A 12,500-nucleotide genomic window follows, 5' to 3' on the forward strand; every position below is an offset into this window, starting at 1 on the left:
CTGTTCTGATTTCATAATTCATACCCTATGAAATGATTTATCCCTCCGATGATCTTCTCTGATTCTAGTTGGCAGTGGCTGAACTCCAGATGGGGCCAGGGTTAGGGTTTGGACACGATTCCAATAACGGGTTGGCATGAACAGAGATTTTGCAATCTCTCCGATTTTCGGGAATCAGAACTGAAGCTGTGTCCAGCAAAATTCCCATGGGTGGGCAGACAGGGGGTGAGTTCTCTCCTCAGCAGATATAAGGCCTTGGTCCTATAACTTCTCACAGAGTACATCGTCTTTACAGAGGAGACACAGCTCAACATACAAACTCATAATCAGATATTTCCATCAAAATGTGGTATGTTATACTTTTCATATTATTTCCTCAACGAAACCCTAGTAGCCTGGAAATTTTTGTCTTTGCAGTACTAATCCAAATTAATCTCTGGAATGTCTTTGGAAAATGGATCTTTGTGAAATGGCAGGGAAACGCAGCTATTTAAATCTTTCAAAAAACATTCAAACTGCTCTATCTAGAGACCTTTTCTAAATATAAGTAAACATGCAAGCCCCAAGAGGCCCTAAGTAAAGGAACCGTTAGTTGTGGTACCCGTGAGTGTTTGGGCACTGCCTGTCAGTTGACTCTGTGTGTGTGTGTGTACTGTATTCATGTGTTCCTTCTGTCCGCAGGTCATCCCTGGCAGTGCTCCTCGCGGCCTCCTGTGTCTGTCTGGGACAGGTCGTAATCATAATCAAAACCAAACCCAAATCAATTGATGAGATCCCAGACAATTCAGGTCTGTCTAACTGACACATAACCAACTCCCTGCTTTATGCCAATACGGGCTTACTTCTTCTGATTTAGATTGAAATGTCAACAAAGTGAGAGGGATGGAACGTTTTCAAACAAAGACATGTACATTTTAAAGATCAAGGAGCCATTGACAACTTTTTTTATTATCCCATGTCTATGTTAAGGTGGGTATTAGTGACACCATTGATGCAGAATATCGCCCAAAAATATTGGACAAACACATTCCACGTGTTTTCGCACGTGCAATTTGTCTATTTCCGAAACATCTTATATTTGCTGGCCCATTGTGACTGGTTCGTGTAAGGATATCACTCACATTTCAATTACACTGTCATTCTGATCTGATGTTCTGAAGCCAATCTTCACTATGGCTCCTCTTACGCTACTCTGAGCTGAGCAGACACAAGCTGTTCCTATTCAGCCTGTTGGCCTCTGTAAGAGGAAGAGAATACAGTAGCTGTGGCCAAAATGAGTATGTCACCATCACTTTCAAGTGAAAACCTTGTTAAGTCTCACGGCTCACAGCTATTTTCCCGATTATCTTAAAAATCGATTCAGCAGCGACATACATGAGATGCATGAAAGCCTTGAAAAGTAAAATTCCTCCAAAAATCCACCTCTCATCAAGCGTTTCAGGAAAATGTTTGGGAAGAGAAATGACACTAATTCCAGCCTCATCTAGGTTTCTGAGTAGTGTGACTTCCAAGGTAATTCTGTGAAAGCCAGCCTTGTCTGGCTCAAGTCAGGTCAACACTTATTTTTTCAGATAATAGTAGATGATTAAGGAATTTACTGAACTTTTGTCAGGTCAAAGCTAAAAGGTTCCACAAAGCTATTACCAAATGCTGTGTGTATTCAAGTGAATAGTGTTGATTTTAGCAAACTCAAACTAAAACTAAGGCTGGAATTGTATTGAGCCACATTTCATGTTTCTGCAATAATCTTTTAAAGTTGTGTTTGAGTTGCACAGCAGTATGTGCTAGGTGGTGCTGAGTTGGGGATGTTTTAACCATATAGAGATTGTATAGAAATAATGTTGTTGTGTTTCTTGCCCAGACATGCGCTTCAAGCGTATGATTAGGGGCTCCCTGGCCCCTCATGTCCCCTGGCAGGCCATGGTCTACCTGAGTAAAAGCGTCATGAACGGGGGCTTCGCTGGGGGAGCTCTAATCTCTGACCGCTGGGTCCTGACGGCTGGCAGGAACTTGTTTGTCAGGAAGAGTAGACAGGACACCCAGGGGAAAGAACCAATCATCCCCAAGGTGTACTTAGGCATCACGCGACAATCCCAAGCCGATGAATCCAAAGAAGTTGCTGTAGAAAAGGTGAGCTAGTATGCCCATTACCATCTCTTTCAAACAATATTCAGACAATTCAGTATTTTCAGCAAGCAGAACTGCACTGGGCTCTCTCACCTACATCATCATGTTCAGTCTTACAGGTAGTTAGAGCACAAATACAGTAGATCATCAAAAAGAGGTCCTATGAATTATTCCCTTCCCCCTTCTAGGTGGTTCTGCACCCAGGCTTCCAGAACGTGTCAGACTGGGACAACGACCTGGCTCTGATTCAGCTGAAGGAGCCATTCCCCCTGAGCGAGGATGTGATGCCCATCCCTCTGCCTGAGAGGGGTGAGGACCTGGCTGAGGCAGCCCAGGAGAAAGGCATCATCACAGGCTGGGGTTGGGGGGTCCTCTTCACCCCCACTGAGTCACTGAGACACCTGGTATTGCCTGTGGCATCACATAGCTCCTGTAAGGCAGAGTACAACTCTGGTGGCCAAGTGCTGAGCAGCACTCCAACCGTAGATGACAACATGTTCTGTACTGGAGCCAGCAAGTACCAGGAGAATGTGTGCTTTGGGGACGCAGGCGGTGCCCTGGCAGTCCAGGACCCCAAAGACGGCAGAGTGTATGCTGCAGGGATCCTGTCCTTCGATAAGACCTGTGCCGTGGAGAAATACGCTGTCTACATGAAGCTCTCTGCCTACATGCCTTGGATCAACAGTGTCCTCAGGGGCGACAGTGAGACATCAGCCAGTCTCCGCTCCAGTGTAATGTCTGACATGTATTCCAGGCAGTTGTAGCCTCCACCAGCACAGTTTCAGATATTAGAGCCGGGGCTCATAATCTCCATTATGCCTTTGCTAACAAAGTCATTTTCTGACTTGATCTTGTCAAACTCTCTCAAGTTATGACTTTCATTGAGTGTGTCTTCCGAAATTTTCAATAAATTAATCTCTCCTAAGAAGTTTGGTTTCCGATGTTTCACCGTATAACTTTTATTCACATTTTCTTCAACTCATATTAGAATGCTGGGAAACATGTTTTAGATCATCGCTACAAGCTGTAAGATGAGAGCATGTTAGAGCCATTAAAACAAGTAGCCTAAAGCCAGGACGTGAGATGATTTAAAAGTTCATTTAAGCAATGGAATTATTAAGGACAAATTGTTATCTGGCCAAGGAGGATATTGACCAGCAAGGATTTTAAAGTGGATTTGTCATGAAAATCATCCAAGAAGGAAATAACTTGTTCTAAAATAGAGCTGCATAAACGAGGGTCTAGAATCCCTCCCAGCAGGGGAATGGAGGTCCTGTCACTCCTGGTTAGTGACTAATTTAAATACAGAAGACAAAAGGCTTGTCACCATAGCTCAACACTAGTTAATAGCTCTCTTGCTTTGGAGCAGCCTGCTGTACCACAATCTGTTCAGTTTCAACAAGAGATATCTCAGAAATGGCGCTGAAGAGTATGGCTGACATTTTACATGCCCGTAATCAATTACTCTATTTTGTTCATTTTTCTGCGTTGTTTGTAACCTTTAAAAAAAAAATATTTTGTACATAATGTTGCTGCTACCGTCTCTTATGACCGAAAATAACTTCTGGACATCAGAACTGAGATTATTCACCACGTACTCGAAGAGGCTTTTTCCTTTAACGAGTCAGACGAGAAAGATATACTGCTGTCCCGGGAACAGGCCCAAATCCCTGTCATTTGCGTGAAGAAAAAGAGGAAAAGGAGGAAAAGAGGACGCAGATCGGGATGCGTTCTGAGAATCCGTAGGCGAGTGAGTAAACTCCCATTGCCATAAATTCTACTTGCTAACATGCAATCATTGGAAAATAAAATGGATGACCTAGGATTACGATTATCCTACCAACGGGACATTAAGAACTGTAATATCCTATGTTTCACCGATTCGTGGCTGAACAACGACACGGACAATATTGAGCTGGTGGAATTTTCAATGCACTGGCAGAACAGAGAAGCTACGTCTGGTAAGACGAGGGGTGGGGATGTGTGTCTTTTTGTCAATAACAGCTGGTGAGCGATGTCTAATATTAAAGAAGTCTCGAGGTACTGCTCGTCTGAGGTAGAGTACCATATGATAAGTTGTAGACCACACCATCTACCACAAGACTTCTCAACTATATTATTCATAGCCGTCTATTTACCAGCACAGACCGATGCTGGTACTAAGAGTGCACTCAACCAACTCTATAAGGCCATAAGCAAACAAGAAAATGCTCAGCCAGAAGCGACACTCCTAGCGGCCGGGGACTTTAATGCAGGCAAACTAAATCAGTTCTACCAAATCTTTACCAGCATGTCACATGTGCAACCAGAGGAGAAAAAAACTCTAGACCACCTTTACTCCACACACAGAGATGCATACAAAGCTCTCCCCCGCCCTCCAATTGGCAAATCCGACCATAATTCTAGTGTCCTGATTCCCGCTTACAAGTAAAAACTAAAGCAGGAAGTACCAGTGACTCGCTCAATACAGAAGTGGTGAGATGCCACGGATGCTACGCTACAGGACTGTTTTGCTAGCACAGACTGGAATATGTTCCGGGATTCATCCAATGGCCTTGAGGAGTATACCACCTCAGTCATCGGCTTCATCAATAAGTGCATCGACGACGTCGTCCCCACAGTGACCGTACGTACATATCCCAACCAGAAGCCATGGATTACAGGCAACATCCCCATCGAGCTAAAGGCTAGAGCTGCCCCTCCAGCTATGCCCTCAGACAAACCATCAAACAAGGAAAGCGTCAATACAGGATTAAGATTGAATCCTACTACACCAGCTCTGACGCTCGTTGGATATGGCAGGGCTTGAAAACTATTATGGACTACAAAAGGAAACCCAGACGCGAGCTGCCCAGTGACGCGAGCCTACCAGACAAACTAAATGCATTTTATGCTTGCGTCAAGGCAAGCAACACTGAAACATGCACAAGAGCACCAGCTGTTCTGGATGACCGGTAGCCGACGTGAGCAAGCCCTTTAAACAGGTCAACATTCACAAAGCCACGGGCCAGATGTATTACCAGCATGCGCCAGCATGCACTGACCAACTGGCAAGTGTCTTCACTGACATTTTCAACCTCTCCCTGACTGAGTCATATAATACCTCATGTTTCAAGCAGACCACCATAGTCCCTGTGCCCAAGGAAGCGAAGGTAACCTGCCAAAATGTTTACCGCCCCGTAGCACTCACGTCGGCAGCGATGAAGTGTATAGCCTTGACATAGCATAGCATAGGCTTGACATAGCATAGCATAGCATTAACGAGAGAGGTTGACGCGGAGCATTTATTTTGCGCGTGCTCAGGTAGGCTTTCCACTTTCCTCCGTTATTTATTTAGCAAAGATAACACAATCACTCCCGGACATATGCGAGCAAAAACTTATGACAGCAAAAACTCATGACATAAATGTTGAAGCAGCCTAGGCTACACCTAAACATTAGAAATCTGACATGCTGTATCGGATGAAAACGAGACGATATTTCCGTGTGATCAACTATTAAAAATTGTCCCACTGCTCTGGGACCTATGGTGCCACCAGTCTGCTTGCAGATGTTATGTTGATGATCATTGATTTATTCAGGAATGTTTCTTAGTCCACTTTGATGTGTCGAGTGGGCGAGATGCGCGGTCTGTGTTTGACTTTAGGAATTTTGAGATGTCTGATGTCTGATGACACTTCTGTAATGGAATGTATCTGCTATTTGTATTTCCAGCTAAGTCCCCTCCTGTTCCCTTATTAATAGCTGATGACTATTCCACTCCACTACCATTGTCAACTTTCTCCTGACATAAACTGAAGCCTCGTCTCATGTGCCCGCTCACATTTCCCCTCCAAGTACAGTGAGGACCCCTATCAATTTTCTCTCATTACTGTATGTAGAGTCAATCACATACAAAAACTCACAATCACAATGTTACACATCAATTATTTTACTCCTTGCTCAGCTTTCCACCAAAATGTCTCGAAAGCCTAGCTTGATAGGAGCAATACCTCCTCGTTGTTTAGCAATATACAAGAGACAGCATTTAGGCTAGTATTGTGAGATATCAAATTCTGAACTAAATTGAGCTTCTTGATGTTAGTCTAGAGGGAGACACAATAGGTGCAATATGAATATGTCCATTTGGCTCCACAGTAGGACGTAATATTCTGTAAACTCATCACCACCTGGTGTTGAGAACTGAGGAGAACAGAGGAGAGGGCCAATTTGACATAATGAAATTCCAAGAAGGAGGTGCTCTCTTCCGCTGCCACATGTACAAAAATGACACGCTGTAGTTCTTGGTACTTCAACATCTACCTCTGTTGACAGCAGGTTGTCCAATTCCCTAATTTAAACAGTGGGGTGACGGAACCATTGATCTCAGGAGAAAAGAGTAGCTTACCACCACCCAGAGGCTGTTATGACAGATGGGAAGATTCAATTCATACTTGATCATTGAAAATTTACTTTAGCAACTCTTCTATAATGTAGCTATTTCATTACAAGTGCATGTGCATAGCAACAGGAAATGGTTAACCAATCCTATTCCACGACCAGAATGACTCAACACGATTTCGAAGCCATTTGTCAATGAAAACACAACCTTCATGTTTGAGGATTAAAAAGGCATTTTTAAAGCAATCGGTAACAGAGTGACGTGGTGGGTTAAGAACTCTGTCAAGTTAAAATATCAATGTCCCTGTCAGGGTACATTACACTCTACTGGTCTCAGTTCGTGCATCATGTTCCTGCTTTGCTAGTTACATTAGCAGTCCCTCGCCCCCGGATCAAGGGCTAGGCCTCAAGGTTTCTTGCAGCACATTGGTGCTTAGACTCCGCAGCTTGTTCGTGTCATCACCTTATCCAACACATAGTCTAGCCTAGGCCGGGTTCCTCAGGGGCCTACTGATAAAGTGCTCTCCCTCATCATTGTTACTACGAGACTTGCTGTGTACACTTGACATCTGTGTGAGCTTTTGAAATTGTGTTGTCTTTTCTTGCAAGGATACACTGACAACTGCAACGCTACTACTAGTGATGCAACTATTATAAAGAGAACATCAGGCATAATTAGTACTTTGTGTTAATGTTTGTACATATTTTAAAAACACAGACAGCAAGTTCTGATATAATCACAGTCTTTTGAACAACTCTGATCTCCTTCATGGTCAACAGTGGAGCCCTTGTGTGCAGCGGTTGGCTTAACATTAGGCAGAAGAGGCAGTTGCCTCAGGCCTCATATATTGTATCATCAAGGGTGAGCTGGGCATAATTGAAAAAATAAATTACTTAGGTAAGTAGATATTTTAGCTATCTAATTTCTTCAGTAAAACGACAGGTGCTGTTGATAATACTGCCATAGCCGTCGAGGCAGAGGCCACGTGTCTGATGCTGTCTGGCCAAAACGAGCATGGCATGTCAAACCTCAGACTGGACTCTGCCTGGAGCCTCCAAATCACCTAGTCCGCCCCTGCTTGCATGCAACTCTTTGAGGGAAGGTTTACAGTTCCATACATTACATATCATGAACTATTGCCCTCTCGCACACAGTTAAAAGCACTGCCTCCTACACCTCTGATCCACTAACTGGCCTCTATAACCTTACACGACCTAGAGGGACCAAGACCACAGGGGAGAGTGGGTTTAAAGGCTACTGACACTCACTAGTTTCAATACCAGCATATATCCCCACTTATACTGTATAATCAGAGGCTAAGCAACCAAGAGAATTCCTCTGTGTTAAGTCGCTGACAATTTGGCTCTGACATTTTTTGGACATCTTTTCTTTTAGACCCTGAACGGTGGGTTTTGAGGGTTGAGAACAGTTCACCAAGTTTATATACAGTGCCTTCAAAAAGTATTCATACCCCTTGACTTATTACACATTTTGTTGTGTTACAGCCTGTATACAAAATGGATTAAACAAATAATAATTCTCACCCATCTACACACAATACCCCATAATGATAAAGTGAATGCATGTTTTTAGAAATGTTTGCAAATGTATTGAAAATTAAGTACAGAAATATTTCCTGTACCTTTGCCTCACCTCTGGATTTTTGACCTCCGCCTACCCTGACCTTAAACCATTGTTTATTCCACGTGTCTGCATCTGGGTCTTACCTTCATACCTGATATCCTGAGTCAATACATGTTAGAATCACCTTTGGTAGTGATTACAGCTGTTAGTCTCTAAGAGCTTTGCACACCTGGACTGTGCAACTATTTTTACATTCTTCAACCTCTGTCAAGTTGGTTGTTGATCATTGCCAGACAGCCATTTTCAATTCTTGTCATAGATTTTCAATCCGATTTAAGTCAAAACTGTAACTTGGCCAATCAGGGACATTCAAAGTCGTCTTGATAAGGAACTCCAGTGTATATTTTTCTTTGAGTTTAAGGTTATTGTAAAAAAATATATGTTTATGTTGATATTGGGCGATCACAATGTATTCTGAGGTCTGATTGGGAGACTGACTTTAATTTCCTGTCTTCCTGTTTCCCTTCTCATCTACATCCCCAGGAATTCCTGTGTGTGTGTGTGTGTGTGTGTGTGTGTGTGTGTGTGTGTGTGTGTGTGTGTGTGTGTGTGTGTGTGTGTGTGTGTGTGTGTGTGTGTGTGTGTGTGTGTGTGTGTGTGTGTGTGTGTGTGTGTGTGTGTGTGTGTGTGTGTGTGTGTGTGTGTGTGTGTGTGTGTGTGTGTGTGTGTTTCTGAGAACATGTATGTAAGTCGCTCTGGATAAGAGCGTCTGCTAAATGACTTAAATGTAAATGTAATGTAAATGTAAAAAACATTTTATTTCCCATAGGGCCTGAGTTATCATACCATTATTAGACGAGTAGAATATGGCTTTAGAAGGAGCATTATCGGAAAGCCTTTCATGTTGCTGAACTGACAAATAAAAGTCAAACAGCCATTCAGAGTAAAATCCATGAATAATATTTGTTTTCAATTGCTCTGACGTTGTGGAGAGGACTTTTGCTTTGTTTCATGTCCTCCACTGTATCTGGGAAACTAATATCTGCCAAGCCAACCAGGAAACATTCACAGCTGACATATTTACAGTGCCCGACCACACAAATGTGCCCTTTCAACATGCAACAATATCAGAGATACTGTATATCCACAGAAGCCTGTGAACTCTACCAGAGCGACTCCGTCTTCCACAGAAAATTCATACTGAACTAGTCCGATATTTAATTGTTATAGATATGGCCGGTATACAAACACGCATTTGATAACGCTAGTACACACTTAAAGAGTGTTTGTCGAGTGTTCTTTGGTAAGGGTAATGGTGTTATGTGGAATCATAATGACTCAACGAACCCTTCAAGCCCTTCAATGGTTATGGTCCTCCATCCACACCTGAGAAGCTGGGACAGTTCTGACTGGTTGTGGTGACTGTGGCCAACTCTCCCATGACTAAACTACTAGACTAAATGGTGTTGTATGAGTGACAGCCCCTCACTCCAGGTGGGAGCTGAGGGGTAATGTTTTCCCAGTGGACAGAATAAAGAGAAAGTAGAAAAGAGAGCTTTATATGGAGAGGATTGTATGACAGGATGCCAGAGACACCAGCATGCAGAGATCAAGTCACTGAGAGATATGATGTAAGATAATACTTTATCATACAGGGCATCAGAAAACTCTAACTAGTGAAAATTAAATAAAAAACGGAAAATATTGCACCTTTTTGACAATTCTTCCATGTGTCCGAACCCCCTGCAACCCCAATCCCCTCCCGTTGAATGTAGTGTTTTATATCACACATACAGTGGGGATAATTGAATGAAGTCACTAATAGAGACAGGGAGTTATCACTATCTCCAAAAGCAGATTATCTGATTTGCTTATATCCCTGGCCTGTGCATAAGGGCTGAACAAACCTTCACTCTGAAAGTTACTGGATTTAAATAGATTACTATTCAGTGTTGCAGACAGCACCGTGTATGTGTGACATGTTTCATCTGTCCTTCTGTGGTTTCTCTGCCTTTGTCATCGATTCGGATTGAGTTTGCAGATTAGTTTATATAACATTACATGATCAAAACATAGATAAGGTAGATAAGCAGCAAAATAATCACAATCAAATCACGTCAAATAATAACAAGAATCCGCTATTAGTTCTCTCTGTACCTGTCGGAATAATATAATAAGGACTATCACATCCTTCAGCTATTATCAACAGAATCCACAAATGATTTTAGCTATTATTAACAGAATACAAATGATTTTCCCCTTCTGACCCTAGATTGGCATATCTCACCCTTTGACTGCACCAAGTGTAATTCTGTCTGACTACTGACATCACAAGCACTATGAGGTTCAGTGTAGCATTTGAGACCTTTACAGTATGACTACAATGATGCTGTCTCTGTTGGAGGACACCAGCTTACAGCCGCTTGATTATGTTTGAGAACCTATTTTACATTCAGATGAAGGACATGATGAATTATTGACTCAGGAGACGTTATTTCAGAGTTGTTACTTAGTTCACTGCTTCTTAGTTCCTGTATGTCAACATGCTGCCCAGACAAGAAGATAATAAGAAAAGAGGGAAGTTCAAATACGATATTGAAGCCAATTGGCTGAGAAGATCAGGCATGAAATTATGTTTTTGACGGTCTGAATCTCTTGCAGGAAACGTTGTGGTTCTGTTTCAACTGACCTGCAGCCACTGTGCACAAACTCAACTGCTTCACTCTTCATTCATTCTTATTTTTTCTTCTTGGGTCTGAGAGGCAGTGCTCATTGGCTTTGATGTCAATTGGTAATGCATTCCTGATTTAACAAGGTTCTGGCTTACAGAGTTTGATTGAACAAAAAGTCCAAGGCTTAACTTCCTGAAGTGGATGAGATTATGTTGTAATTGGGACCAATTTGGATAGAGGCACAGAGAGGAAAGGCAACTTACACGCGACACTTACCTCTCGTCCCTTTCTATGCTGAAGTGAGTAGCATAGCCAATGAGGTTGACTTTTTAGGGAAGATCAAAATACTAATTATTCTGCTGCTGTTGGGAGTGGTTTGATGGTCTCCCCTTTATCACTATTCCTGATAAGTTGTAGTGATTCAAATGAATAATTTCACCTAATTCACATTTTTCAAATGTTCCATCTTACCTCTTCTGTAACATTTTCAATAATTTGATGCAATTTACAGGAACTTCATTCGGAATTGGAAACAGCCGATGATTCAATACTACCCTAGAGCATCCCAAATCTCCGGGTGGTCTGTTTTTTACCCAATTGTAAATGATATATTTTCCATATTGAGTTCCCCATGGAAAGCTTTCAAAAGTTGCAGTCATTTTATGTAAACATGTTTCTCTGGCTAAAAGCTCAAATGTGTGAGAACCGAGTGATGATGATGATAATCATTTGGACAAAGAGACAAACAGACAGGGATGCAGACAGGCAGGCCTGGTTTTGAAGAACTGGGGACGTTGGTCCCAGATGGCACAGGAAGCCTGGCTGTCTCAGTGGCTCTTCCAAGACACCCCCTCCACTCATGAATGAAACGCTCATTACTGACCAGGCCAGGCTCTACACGGCTGCCCCATTACAACCAGGGTGAGCCAGACAGAAACACTGTGCGCGTCTGTCTGTCTGTCTGTCTGTCTGTCTGTCTGTCTGTCTGTCTGTCTGTCTGTCTGTCTGTCTGTCTGTCTGTCTGTCTGTCTGTCTGTCTGTCTGTCTGTCTGTCTGTCTGTCTGTGGGTCATCAGCATTGAGACTATGTACCCAACACCGTCACTCACACTCCATTACAGATGAAACTCATTCTGTTGCATGGCCTTTTAAGAGTCCTCTGTCTCTGTGGCTGAACGTCATGGACCAGCAGCTAATTCTAACAATATGTTCTATTCAGTATTCCAGAGACACTCAGCACTGTGTGTGTGTGTTTGTCAGCACATGAGTATAGTGTGCATGTATTGTGTAGTGTGCTTGCGTAACGGATGTGAAACGGCTAGCAAGTTAGCAGTGGTTCACGCTAAATAGCATTTTAATCGGTGACTTCACTTGCTCTGAGACCTTGAAGTAGTGGTTCCCCTTGCACTGCAAGGGCTGTGGCTTTTGTGGAGAGATGGGTAATGATGCTTCGTGGGTGACTGTTGTTGATGTGTGCAGAGGGTCCCCGGTTCGCGCCCGGGTATGGGCGAGCAGACGGCCTAAAGTTTTACTGTTACACTTGCATATAGTGTGCTTGCATATGTCTTGTACTGTATGTTGTAAATATACTATAAGTTCTAGTCTATATCTGTGGAGCCTGTGCCTGTCTCTGAGCAGGAGTGACTGTATTCTGTCTTTGTGGCTGGTTGGTGGGTTAAAGGCACTGGGCCAGCCTTCTTTTCTTCACAGTTCCCTCAGTGGCTAAGTGCCTTTCCA

The 12,500-nt window shown here is 42.9% G+C and overlaps 1 protein-coding gene across 1 annotated transcript; it reads left to right on the top strand.

Moving 5' to 3' along the window:
- The first annotated feature begins 221 nt into the window (after window positions 1–221).
- Window positions 222–3,071, top strand: LOC124033142 (haptoglobin-like). The gene is made up of 4 exons (XM_046345098.1): window positions 222–349; window positions 682–788; window positions 1,862–2,130; window positions 2,316–3,071. The coding sequence occupies exons 1-4, from the start codon at window positions 345–347 to the stop codon at window positions 2,889–2,891; spliced, it is 957 nt and encodes a 318-aa protein (XP_046201054.1). The 5' UTR covers window positions 222–344; the 3' UTR covers window positions 2,892–3,071.
- Window positions 3,072–12,500: the final 9,429 nt, after the last annotated feature.

Source organism: Oncorhynchus gorbuscha, linkage group LG04, assembly GCF_021184085.1.
Source record: "Oncorhynchus gorbuscha isolate QuinsamMale2020 ecotype Even-year linkage group LG04, OgorEven_v1.0, whole genome shotgun sequence".
NCBI lineage: Eukaryota > Metazoa > Chordata > Actinopteri > Salmoniformes > Salmonidae > Oncorhynchus > Oncorhynchus gorbuscha.